The sequence below is a fragment of the Arabidopsis lyrata genome (assembly GCF_000004255.2).
Source record: "Arabidopsis lyrata subsp. lyrata unplaced genomic scaffold ARALYscaffold_5, whole genome shotgun sequence".
Classification (NCBI taxonomy): Eukaryota; Viridiplantae; Streptophyta; class Magnoliopsida; order Brassicales; family Brassicaceae; genus Arabidopsis; species Arabidopsis lyrata.
The window spans coordinates 2,117,012-2,130,230 of NW_003302551.1; the positions used below are offsets into that span (position 1 = coordinate 2,117,012).

Sequence of the window (13,219 nt, forward strand, 5' to 3'; positions counted from 1 at the left end):
GGTATTTGGTAATAGTATTCCACAAAAAGTACCAACATTGCAACTAAAATAAAGCATAAAGTCTTAATCTTTGTAAACAGATGTAATAGTTTTAATAAAATAGTGTTAAAAGTATTTATTGGTAAAATCACAATTCATATGCAAGTTTATGGAGAGAACATTTAAAACGCAAAAAACAGCGATGATTTAGTTACTTCCCTTGTCTCTTGATTTCCTTTCAAATCTTCTAGAGGTAAAAACTTTTGTAATTATTCTTCACTCATTCTAGTATTACGAAGAAGAAATCAAAACTACAAATATTCGATTAATTCTCGTTCACACATAATCCAATATGGGTTAATTCTTTTGTAGATCTTGTGTTACAAGTTTCATTTATTAAGCTTATGTTCTCTATCAGTTGTGAAACATGAACCACATCAAATCTAGCTAAAAAGAGACTACACGATTATTAAACTTATGTTCTCTATCTTCAAAGAGACAACACGAATTTCAAGTTAAAAAATATCTTTTTGGGGAAAATTTCTATAAAAGAATGTACTTAATTACGTACTTACCACCTCACGATTTAAGTCATCAGTTATAAACACTCGCTTCAAATAGAGTCTAATGTTATTTGGTTTTGGGTTTGAGACACCTCTAATGCAAAGGCGCCATTGATTAGTTCTCTGATCGGCTGTTTCATTTTATTGATGGATATATTATTATATAAGAGTTAAAAAAAAAAAATTATTATATAAGGGTTCATTTAAAAAAAGAAAAGAAAAAGAAAGGTAAATATTGGCATGAGCAACATCAACATGGGCTGTCTCCCTCAGTTTACCAAAAAAAAACATCAACATGGGCTGAGATTACCCTAGACTCCTGTATTACTCTGTTTTAATGTTTGCATAAAATTTTCGATATATTGTCCCTTTCTGTAACTAGAGAGTGCAAGTTTTTGGACTTAGGTTTATGGAGTGTGAGGCTAAGGTGGAGATTGTTTATTATGACCATGCCAAATCTCATGGGTTATTGGGTTGACCGGGTCTTCATAGTGGGTTAGAAGAAAAGAAAAAAAGTAGTGGGTTAGAAAAGTTGGCCAAGACTTTTTTCGAAGGGTCTATGAGTTTACAAGAATAAATGTGATTGGGGCGAGTACGCATTAAAGTCCTGATTCCTAACCAAAGTAAAAGGTGAAAGAAAGAAACATATATGTGTACATTTCTACAAACATGTTTTCTATACCATTGTCCTCTCAAGCTCATATACTATTCTTATCATTTAATGCAATGCTATAAATAGCTTTATCTTCTCGTCTTTCTTTTTTATGCATCTCCTTCGAAGGTTTTGGCTCTTTTTTTTTTTTTTTTTTCTTGCCTTATGTAGTTATGTTTATTTTTTTTCTTTGTGAGTTTGTTCCGTCGCTACTTCATTATACTTACTCGTTTTCATTTTCAAGCTTTCTTTGTTTTTAGTTGTTCTTACATCATATTTCTATTACTAATACTTTCATGATTCATCATTATTGTTCATCTAATGCTCTCATTTCCCTCACGCAGCTCCAAATTTCAAACACAAGTGCCTTGTCTTCCGACTTTTCTTCTCTTCAGGTTCCTGAGATAAGGTAACATTACTGATTATTTTGGTTTAATTCATAAATTTCCCTAAGATTTTTCTTGGATATTAAGCTTAATCAATATAGATGTATCATGGAAGTACATGGGAAGTCTAAAGTTTGTATAGTTGATGAACAGTAAATCACAATTATTGTAGCCCCATGAAGCATGTCTCAAATTGACTTTTCTTGTTGCGTTTAAACCATTAGATAGCGATAAGGATATTAAATGGCCAAGAAGCAATAATAACTACCACGTTTAAAAATGGGATGTATTAGCTAGGCACGCAAACTAATAAAACTATGCAATAGTCATTTATTATTTGTTTGGATATGTAAAAATCGTGTCCTAAATTTCTTCTATTGTTTTGTTTAGGGGTGGGCCGGATCCGGATATCCAGCTTTTTTAAGGTATCTGGATCCGGCCGGATCCGTCTTTTCATTATCCGGATCCGGATCCGCTCCACCCGGATATCCGGATTTAGGATATCCGTAAAAATAACCGGATATCCGGCGGATATCCGGATCCGGTTTTTTTATATAAATTCTTTTTTATTAATATAAAATTAAAGAAAAATATTTAAAAACAAATAATTTAACATAAATAATTAAAAATATTATTAAAATTATTATTATTATATAAAAGATAATAAAAATTATTAATAAAATTTAAATAATAGTAATAAAATATTAAAAAAATATTAATAAAATTTAAATAATAGTAATAAAATATTAAAAAATATTATTATAATATAAAATATCCCGGATCCGGATATCCGGCTTTAATTTTTCTATTATCCGGATCCGGATCCGCTTTTTCATTATCCGGATCCGGATCCGCTTTTTCATTATCCGGATCCGGATCCGCCCCACCCGGATATCCTGTTTTTCGGAGCGGATCGGAGCGGATCCCAAATCGGATCCCGGATCCCAGATAATTGGTCTCACCCCTAGTTTTGTTACGTAAATACCAAAAGAAACCTTTCACGGGATATATAGCTTCCACTTTCTAGGTATAGTCGTATAGATTACTATCACAACAATTTATAAATTCTAGTTTCTTTTCTTTTTTTTGAAGTAAAGAAATCTTCATTATATATTATAGATTAAAAATGCCTTTTTAACAATTGAATATGTGATTTTTTTTTTAATTCACCAAAGGTCATTAACGAATCCAATTTCTTATTTTTGGAAAATAGAGTTAACTATTTGTACTACTTTTATCTCTTCAAACAACTAAATTTTTTGGTTTTATGTTATAGTAAGAAAGAATTACAACGCAATGTTGGGTGTGTGATAATTACTAAAACAATGTCCTAAACAGTGTCTTGATGAATAAAACGTTGGAAATGTTATTTTTAGGCACATATAGGTTTGTTAACATTAGTTAGCTGTTTTTTTGTTGTACTATTAATTTTTTTTAGTATGTGTAAAGCTTTATATATAATTAACAATTTCATCTTTCTTTTCAATTTGCAGGGTTCTTCTTCTTCTTTTTTTCTCTAAACCGGAAAAAAAGAAAAGAAGAAAAGAACATGGATATGCATTCTTTTCTAAACTCATGCTTTCTTTTGGTCCTCCTCTGTCTTCTTAATATTTCCACCATTAACTCAGCGAAGCCATTAAAACAAGAAACGGTGCTTTTTGGTGGGAAGTTTCCGGCTTTGTATGTTATTGGAGATTCATTGGTTGATTCAGGAAACAATAATTATCTTGCGACAAAGGTCAAATCGAATTTTACACCTTATGGTTCTGACTTTGAAGGTGGTAAAGCTACCGGACGTTTTAGCAATGGCAAAACAATTGCTGATTATATTGGTAAGAACAAAAAAGAATTATGGTGATAACGTAACGTTTTAAATAACTAACTCTTTTAGAAGGATTTATGTTCTTTTCTTTCCCCTCAAGATAGAATTATATTGCAGTAAGAAGGATTATGTTCTATCGTGTGATTAATTACGTAAAAAATTAATTTATTGTTACTTAGTTATTATTAGTATTCGACATAAATGGTGAAAATTAAGCAACGTGGGAAAAATATTATTGGGATGATAATTTGTTATATATATTTCTAATAAATTTATATATATATATAATTAATTTCTGATGTTTAAATTATTGAAGAAGTCATAAACGTGTTCCTGTTATGTTTATTTGATTCAGCTATCTATTATGGTCTTCCTTTGGTTCCTGCTTACATGGGATTATCTGAAGAAGAAAAGAATAATATTACAACTGGTATTAACTATGCTTCTGCTAGTTGTGGGATTCTTCCTGACACAGGAAAGTTAATGGTAAGTTATAATATTCTACAAAAACAAATCTTTGCATTATTGGTTTAAAAAAAAAAAGGAGTCTAATGGGTTTTATTTGATTCTTTGTATATATGGACAGGGAAAATGTCTCTCGTTAAGTGTCCAAGTCGATCTGTTCAAGGAGACCATCGCAAATAATCTGAAGAAGAACTTCAAGAAGTCAGAGCTCCGTAAACACTTGGCTGAGTCGTTGTTTATGACCGCAATTGGGGTTAACGATTACGCGTTCTTTTTCAATATGACAACCGATGCGAATGAGTTTGCAAACAAGCTTCTTCATGATTACTTGATACAAATAGAGGTAAAAGGATTTTCATTTTTCTTTCCTTGGCCACTAGATAATTTAGTTTTGGGTCACATATTTGCTATTGATTTAATTCAGATAAAGCGAATAAAGCGATCTGAACCATACAATTTCAAAACCAAAATGAGTTTCTAGTTAGAATTGCTATATTTTTAGATTTTCAGAAACCTATATAATTAGTTTAAATGCTAAATATTTAAACTAAATGGTGTCAAACTAATAATAGCAAACCAAAATATTTTTAGTTTTCTGGATGATAGTCTTAGGTTGAGCTTTAACTTTTTTTTTCTTAATGTTAATGAAGACACATTTTACTAAAAAGATTTTGATTTTGTTGCAGAGATTGCACAAGTTAGGAGCAAGAAAGTTCTTCATCAACAACATTAAACCATTAGGATGTTACCCAAATATGGTAGCTAAGACCGTGCCACGTGGAAGCTGCAACGATCCTTTGAACCTTGCGATCAGCATATTCAACACTAAGCTTAGAAAAAGCTTGTCTCATATGACGCAAAAATTCATAAAGACATCCTTTTTATACTCCGATTACTTCAACTACATGTTGGGACTAAGAGGACCATCAAGCAATCAAGTTGGTTCCAGTCTACTGAACGTGACTAGCCCGTGTTGTCCTGACGTTTATGATGGAGGTTTAATCACAAGCTGCTCGCCCGGTTCGATCGCGTGTAAGGCACCCGATACTCATATTTTCTTTGATCCGTTTCATCCTACTCAATTGGCGAATTATATGTACGCGATTGCATGTTTCCACGAGAGGAGTATTTGCCATGTGCTGAAAAATTAACTTTAGTCGGCAACAATCTTTTTTGTTACCCTTGTCTTAAACACCAATTTAGTTGTTGTTTCTTGCTTTCATCATCACTCCTTTGAAACAATTTGCTATTGTAACTTTTAAGATTACCAATTTGGCATACTTGGGGATTAAGCACTCTATTTTTTTTTTTGTTTATTATGTTGTATTTTATTACTTAAGTTTGTCCCTTTCAATAAAAAATTAAATAAATTAATAATTATAAATTCAAAGCTAAATCAACTGAAAACCATGATAAAAGAAAAATGTGTATGTAGAAGATATCATACGCCTTTTTCTAATTAAAATTACAAATTCACATAGTTAATTCTTATATATAGAAGATACCAAGCGTATTTTTATTTAATATGAATTATATTTTGTTATGCTAAATTAATTTTTTGGTTATGTTAAATATGCGACTTGATATTATATCACCCATAAATTTGTAATTTGAACCACAAGGTGGTGCATATATCATGAACCGGAAAGAAATAGAAAACCAGACCATAAATTTTAGTCGAACCAAAAAGTAGAAAATCGGTAATTGATATTAGAATGCCAGAGACAAACAAATATATTTACCTCTGTTGTCTAATGCTATATTCTCTCCTTCCTTAATTATATACTTGGATTGTAAATTTGGCTCCTAGTTCTATATATGAAGGAACATATCCAAGGTATGTGGTATATATTAACTTAATCACTCACTTGTTTCGTATCCAAAACAAGAGTTGTTGAAATCTTCAGACACACTAACTATTCGGCTCCGGGTTCTATCAAGATCCAAAGTATGTGGTATGAACTTAGTCATTCTATATTTATTATTTAATGCTATAAATAGCATTTATTTTCTCCATCTTCCTTTTATTTAAAGATTCTGGTTTTTTTACTTTTCGTTTCACTTCTATTCAGTATCTTCCTCCTACTATTCATCTAGTGCTCTAATTTCCTTACGCAGCTCCAAATTTAAACACAAGTGATTTTGTCTTAGACTGTGTCGTGTGATAAGGTAGCGACGTTAATAAATCTTTTGGTGCATTTCATAAATTTCCATTAGATTTTTTTTTTTTTTTACGATTAAAAGCCTAACAATATTTGATAGAAGTACCTAGGATCTCGAAGTTTGATTAGTTGATTAAGCTTCCACAATATAAATATATATATATATATATATATTTGCATGGTGTATTTTTATTATTTTTAGTGTGTTTGATGCTTTCTAAATCGAGTATATTTAACTTGTTCGTCGTCATGGTTTTCATTTTGCAGGGTTTATTTCTTTTAAACTCTTTTTTTTTTTTTAACCGGGAATAAATAAAGAAATGGGTTTGCCTTGTTCTCTGAAGTCATACCTTCTTTTGCTCCTCCTGTCTTTTCTCAATTTCTCCATAATTTACTCATCGAAGCCAAAAGAAGAAGCCGTGCTTTTTGGCGGGAACTTTCCGGCTTTTTATGTTATTGGAGATTCATTGGTTGATCCAGGAAACAATAATCATCTTCCGACAATGATCAGAGCGAATTATCCACCTTATGGTTCTGACTTTGAAGGAGGCAAAGCTACCGGACGTTTTAGTAATGGCAAAACAATTGCTGATTACATTGGTATAGTAAATAGAATTATGAACGTTTTGTATTTCTAATTATTCTTTAAGGAGGACATATGGTCTAGGTCTCGTGATTTAAAAAATAACAAAATATATTTTAAATCCAAAATTTAAAACTATTGAAAGTCTAAACTATTGAAAGTTTTAAACGTTGTCTTGTATGTTGTTTGATTCAGCTATTTATTATAAGCTTCCTTTGGTTCCTGCTTATTTGGGATTATCTGAAGACCGGAAGGACACTATCTCAACTGGTATGAACTATGCTTCTGCTGGCTGTGGGATTCTTCGTCTCACAGGAAAGATAGCGGTAAGTTTCACTATTCTAAAAAAAAAAAGATCTTTGCGTTCGGTTTCGAAAAAAGCTAATGGGCTTTATTTGATACTTTTATGAGAAGGGAAAATGTCTCTCGTTGAGCAAACAAGTCGATATGTTCGAAGAAACCATCGAAAAGCATTTGAAGACGAATTTCAAAACGCCATATGAGCTGAGAGAACACTTGGCTCACTCGTTGTTCATGACCGTGATTGGGGTTAACGACTATGCATTCTTCTATACTAGGTTAACCGATGCGAATGATTTCGCAGACAAGCTTCTTCATAAGTTCTTGAAAAAAATAGAGGTAAAAGGGTTTTCACAAAAAAATTTCCTTGAGCACTACATTATTTACTTTCGTGTAATAATATTAATCAAGATACATTCTACTAAAGATTTTGATTTTTTTTTGTAGAAATTGCATAAGTTAGGAGCAAGAAAGTTCTTCATCAACAACATTAAACCATTAGGATGTTACCCAAATATGGTAGCTAAGACGGTACCACGCGGAAGCTGCAACGAACGTGTAAACCTTGCTATAAGCATTTACAACGATAAGCTTAGAAGAAGCCTCCCTGTTATGAAGAAAAAATTACACAACATATCTTTTTTATACTCTGATTACTTCAAGTTCATGTTGGGACTAAGAGGACCATCGACCAATCAATATAGTTCGAATCTATTGAACACGACAGGCCCGTGTTGTCCTTTAGATTATGATGGAAGTTTAACTTCAAGTTGCAAGCGCAGGTCGAAAACGTGTAAGGCACCAGATTCTACTCATATTTTCTTTGATCCGCGTCATCCGACTCAGTTGGCGAATTTCATGTACTCCATTGCCTGTTTCGACGAGAGAACTATTTGCCATGTGGTGTGATATAAATTTAACATGCAACAATCTTTAGAATAACACCAATTTAGTTGTTGTTTATTTCTTTCATCATGAATTTTTTACAACATTTTTCTACCAAGACTTGACGTTTTTTGAATATTGAATTCAACGTGATTACTTTTGGATTGATTTCTCCAAGGTGATCATATCCATGTTCTAAAAATAGGTCACTCAAGCGATCAAAACTCAAAAGTATATATAGTGAGAAGAAAAAAAACTCGGTTATGCGAATTTAAGTGGAGGCTTTATTTGGTTGGATCCTTTTCAGATTTGTGTACATTTCTTACATGGACAATTATTATGAAAAACTAAAGCTTTAATTTGTGATTTTTACATTCTTAGACTACATCTAAAATAATTATTTTACCTATTTCTTGTTTTTATATTTGGCTTTTATATTACTAAGAAGTTGCGTCTATCATTTCAGTTTTTTTTTTTTTTACTTCTTAATTTAAGAATAATAATTTGTTGAAGAAAAAGAAGAAGTCATAATTCATATACACTTAACATACGAAAGCTTCAAAGGTTCAAAATTTTGGTTTACATGTAAATCATTAAATAAGCCGTTACAACGTCAAAGAAAAGAAAAAACAAACTACAAATGCAAGTTAACCACACCATATAATAGACATATTTCTCTTTATATTATAAGGTTATATATCTATAGAGATATTCATATGTGGAGTCTGGCATGTTTATTATTATTTCAGAATTATAATTAGTTGTTCTTGGGAGGATGATGCTTAGCTCTCCAATAATCAGCAGTGTAAGCAACGAGTCCATCCTCTTCAACACTTTTGCTTGCTTTTCTCTCTGTCTCTCTATTGCCTCTCTTCATTGTCGTTTCTTCTTCTTCTTCTTTTCCATCCTCTTCAACACCTTTGCTTGAGTTTCTCTCTATCTCTCTATTTCCTCTCTCCATCCTTGTTTCTTCAACTTCGTCTTCACTTGCTATCATCAATTTTCTTCCTCCTATCATCTTCTTTATCACATCACCATATTCAGTCGTCGCCTGCTTTAACAGTTATCCAACGGTTTTAGTGTATACTTGTTTGCTGTTTACAAAAAAAAAAAAAAAAAAAAAAAAAAAAGGTGTATACTTGTTTGCTTATAGGAAAAAACAACATAAAAGCTTCTTTTGATACTCAAAGAAATAGTAAAAGTTTAAAAATTTATGAAATGAAAGATGTAATCATTGAAGAAAAAAAATATAACGTCAAAATGTAAAAAAATAATTATTTTGTTTTTTTCATGAAAGTAGGAAAATTTAATATAGAGGATTGATTAGAAAAACATGAATTTTTTTTAAAATGAAACTAAAATTATGTTGTTTTTCAAGATACCGATTTTTAATATACCTTGGCAGTTGAAACGAAGTCATGGCTTGACTGTTGATTCCCATCTTCTAATAATGAAGAAAACAAAGAACAAACAATTAGGTTATTATTTGCTAACACTTGAGCACTGATTCTAGTAAGACTAGAATTTTCATGCATGCATGTGTAAAATTATGCATGCAAACCAGAAGTAAAATATAGTTTAAAGAAATAGGTTTTCCTTTTTATGCTTTAAATTGGTTTGAGTATCGAAATTTAAAGACTATGTATAGGCTTTTATGATTTTGCTCTTTTAGATGCAACAAATTAAAAAGATAGTGTGCGTAGAGAGAGACACAAACCATGAAGTGAATATCGAAAGGAGAAACATAAAAGAAGAACGATCAACACACATAGAATCTTTGACAAAGTAGTCATGACTCTTTTATATTCTCCTTCACCTCTTTTAAAACTTGATATTTTTCTTTAGTTTTCTGATAATATTTCCTTACAATTTAAGCAGGAGGTCGAATTAGTAAAAAGAAGAGATGAGTCTATATATAGAGATCATCGACCATATGGTTTTAAGTTCGTGTATCTATAATTAGTCCTTAACCATGTGTCTCTATTAACGTGTAAGGTATGGATTCTTACGATGAAAAGTTGTACTTGTAAATATTTATAAATTACAATTTCTGCCATAACGTCCATATTCGAACCACTCGAATATATTTATAATTAACACACATGTATATCTTATATGTTACATTGATTTCTTTGATTTCTTTGATTGCTTCCGTTTATACTTCCATCAAGCCAAGGATCGTAACAAATAAATAAATGTAGTGAATAATTTCCAACAAGAATCTATTTACGGGTTCAAAATGGTAATAGTTGAATGAGTTGATGGAACAAGGAGAATAGACGTGGTTAGTCCAGAATGTATGAAACAAATATTGCTGAACATTTTAAACAAAATTCTAATAGTGAGTGCGATGAAAATATAATTATTAAATTTTAACTATTTTCTAACATTTTTAGTGGTCAAAACTTGTATAGGTAGATAAAATTTAAGTTATATTAATTTTTTTTTTAAGAATTAGTATATTTTTAAAAACATTGTCCTTCTACTGATCTATAGACCATATTGTTCAAATATAATTGATATAAAGTACAGTAATATTTCTTAAATGTTAGGACCTAGGAGGTCAAAAGACTCAAAACTAGCTATGTCAACAACAATTCTTTCTTCCCATGATTTTTTTAATTATATTCAAGTATTCTCGCAAATTGATAAAACAAAGGGAGACGAGTCTGCATAAATGCTCGAGTTAGCACATGTTTCTCTATTTTGTGGAAAGTAATTTGTTAATTTCAATGCCTTAATTTCTATTTCTGCTTTTTAAATCAGTAGATATCTCATAATCCTTTCTTTCCCTGAAAGAGTCCTCGGTAATTATTGTACGGCCCAATCTAGAAGAATAAGCTGAACTTAGTTCTTTTTTTCTCTGATAAAATGAAGTTTATGAAAAATACATGATTCATGTGTCTTAAATTTCCAGAAACTAAGACATCCATCTTGTTCTAAAGTTTGATGAACAAAAATTTTTGCTTTGAAAAATCTCTAAACATCGAAAAATGGAGACTGAAACGTGGTCCGTTAAAGATTGGTATATGTACAGGTCCGGTCCGGAGGGCAAGCAAGTGAAGCCACCGCTTAGGGTCTCACATTGTTAAACACTTTTTTTGGGAGAATTTTTTTTTTTTTTACATTAACAAAAAGGCCCAAATTGTTAATTATGCGTAGGGCATTAAAAAAAATTTAGAAACTTTGGACCGGATGTAAACAAGAAAACAACATTACACGTAAATTGTAATTCATACATTTGCGTGCTTTGTGCTTGTCTAGCTCCTCCACACCAGCTAACGATGAACCACCACACATTTTTAACATTCAAGACTTATGTTTCTATATATATATATCTTTTGTATATACTAACTTACTATTTATAGATATTATATTATACCCAATACAAGCCCATACAATTATCTAAATTAAGTGGTTTTCATTTACCAATTTGGATACAACTTTAGATATCTAATATCTAACATAACTTTTTTTTTTTTTTTCTGTTCTTAATCCTCTTTTTAGGGGGTAAATTTTCTGTTATTAGTCATAATTATTCAAACACTTCCAAAAAAGTTTTACACCTTGTTCCGATAATAATTTTGTTCAATAGACCATTCATAAATTCCTAAGTTGGATCAAAAAATAAGACAAATTAACACCATTTGCATCATTTTATTATTCTTAAAAGAAAATTGCAATTTTTTTTGTTTTTTCGGGTTATACGCAAAAATTAACATAAAAAGGGAAAATTGCAAAATTAGTTGAAGACGATGAGATGTCGGTAACTATATATGTTTTAGTTAAATTAGTTAATGGGTATGGAGTGTATAACGTATAATTTCGATATTTCCGATAATTGGCAATCGTGTATCTTCGATAGAATCAACATTGTTGTATTTTATTTAGTCCACATGACCCCTTCCACCAAGACCTTCCTATGTTGCATGGAAACGGGAGCGGGTACGCGGAAACGGAATCGTTTAGAAACGCTGAAGCGATTTTTTAGAAAATTTTACGGAAGCGGTACGCGATGGAAGCGTATAGTATATATAAAGAATATATATATATGTATATATATAACTATATATTAAACATTATATCATATTACAAGTTATATTAACCCCATAAATCTAATAAATAAATTTTAAAAACTAAATTTAAAAATTAAACCAATTTTTACAACAAACAAAATCAAATAATTCAAGAAAAAAATTATAACACTATATTCATTCTTTTTTAAAATAACATCAAACAAAATCGTTTCAAATTATGTATATTATAGGTAAAAATATGATCAAACTCAAGTCTCTCGAAATTAATCTAAATTAATTAATCATTTATAATATCTCTCACATATTAGATTCATGTCATTGCTATTTTCTAAACATGATTTTGTTAAAAATAAAATACAAAGATTAGTATGCAAAATTTTTAGTTTGAGTTTGTTTGATTAAAAATAATAATTTCATGTTTATTTGTAAAATTGAATTTATAAAATGGAAGCGCAAGCTTCCAAACCGGAATCGTAAGCTTCCAACGAGCTTCCAAAGTTGAATTTTTGGAAACACGATGGAAGCGAGATTCCGAAAGCTTCCAAGAGCTTCCGATTCCGACTAAAATTCCGAAGCGGGAAGCGGACCTCCGACGAAGATTCCGTGCTTCCTAGAGACCTTCACATCATTTCTAAATCAATAAACTTTTAATTTTATTTTGTCTTGGTTTGTATGTGACTTTATTTTGTCTTGGTTTGTATGTGACTTTAATTTTATACTCTACTATTCAATCTTGAAATGGGCTATTTCATGCGAACATTCCCCAATCATAATAATCTTTAAATTGACTTTATACTGGCCGTAGGCCCATAATGGGTTAACGTATAGGCCCATAATAGGTTAACGTATAGGCCCATATGCGGACATTTCTTATAGTGTGGACTGTGATGAATTAGTTTGCGTGTAGTTTCGGTTTAGCTTTTCAAGGTTTGGTTTTTATTTTATTTTTAGAAAATGAATTTACGTAAATTATTTGTAAATCACTTTGCTTTAATTCAAACCCTTGTTCAAAAACGCGGACTAGGCGGCCGATTAGTCGCCGGCGAGGCGCTCGGCGGTGGTGGACCGTTGCGATTTGTCCAAATCGGCCAACAAATCTGAGTTTCAGAAAAAAATTCATATTTTGCTTTGATTTAAGTTAGAAATCGATAGTTAACTAATAGATCTATCATAATTTGGTATAAACCTAAAAGAAAAACATGAAAACGATGGAATTGTGAAAAAAAACAAAAAAACGCAGAAACTAGGGTTTTGTTGTCGCGGGGAGAAAGGAAGGGGACGGGGGCAATTTTGTAAATTCGCGATTCTTAAAAAAAAAAAGAGATAAATATCAAAATTGAGCATCGAACCCTCGTTCCCAAGGTCAAATGAAGGAGACATGCCAC

At 31.0% G+C, this 13,219-nt stretch overlaps 3 protein-coding genes across 5 annotated transcripts; 2 read left to right on the forward strand and 1 right to left on the reverse strand.

Annotated features, from left to right (window-relative positions):
* Positions 1-754: 754 nt before the first annotated feature.
* Positions 755-5,183, forward strand: LOC9312974 (GDSL esterase/lipase At2g03980). Of its 2 annotated transcripts, none has more exons than XM_002875193.2 (6): positions 755-1,323; positions 1,539-1,603; positions 3,074-3,412; positions 3,758-3,888; positions 3,989-4,210; positions 4,554-5,183. In XM_002875193.2, exons 3-6 carry the CDS (start codon positions 3,130-3,132, stop codon positions 5,016-5,018), a joined length of 1,101 nt encoding a protein of 366 aa, XP_002875239.1. In that variant the 5' UTR covers positions 755-1,323; positions 1,539-1,603; positions 3,074-3,129; the 3' UTR covers positions 5,019-5,183. The 2 variants fall into 2 exon arrangements, with proteins under 2 accessions (XP_002875239.1, XP_020882007.1); XM_021026348.1 differs by having other exon boundaries at positions 755-1,172.
* A 637-nt stretch (positions 5,184-5,820) lies between these two features.
* On the forward strand, positions 5,821-7,953 carry LOC9311308 (GDSL esterase/lipase At2g04020). The gene is made up of 5 exons (XM_002875194.2): positions 5,821-6,036; positions 6,297-6,629; positions 6,808-6,938; positions 7,027-7,251; positions 7,360-7,953. Exons 2-5 carry the CDS (start codon positions 6,350-6,352, stop codon positions 7,819-7,821), a joined length of 1,098 nt encoding a protein of 365 aa, XP_002875240.2. The 5' UTR covers positions 5,821-6,036; positions 6,297-6,349; the 3' UTR covers positions 7,822-7,953.
* Positions 7,954-8,304: 351 nt separating this feature from the next.
* LOC9311309 (root meristem growth factor 3) lies at positions 8,305-9,876 on the reverse strand. Of its 2 annotated transcripts, none has more exons than XM_021024162.1 (3): positions 9,515-9,876; positions 9,195-9,238; positions 8,305-8,848 (listed from the first exon to the last, which is right to left on the reverse strand). In XM_021024162.1, the coding sequence occupies exons 1-3, from the start codon at positions 9,588-9,590 to the stop codon at positions 8,555-8,557; spliced, it is 414 nt and encodes a 137-aa protein (XP_020879821.1). In that variant the 5' UTR covers positions 9,591-9,876; the 3' UTR covers positions 8,305-8,554. The 2 variants fall into 2 exon arrangements, with proteins under 2 accessions (XP_020879821.1, XP_020879820.1); XM_021024161.1 differs by having other exon boundaries at positions 9,195-9,241; positions 9,515-9,870.
* Between the last annotated feature and the right edge of the window lie 3,343 nt (positions 9,877-13,219).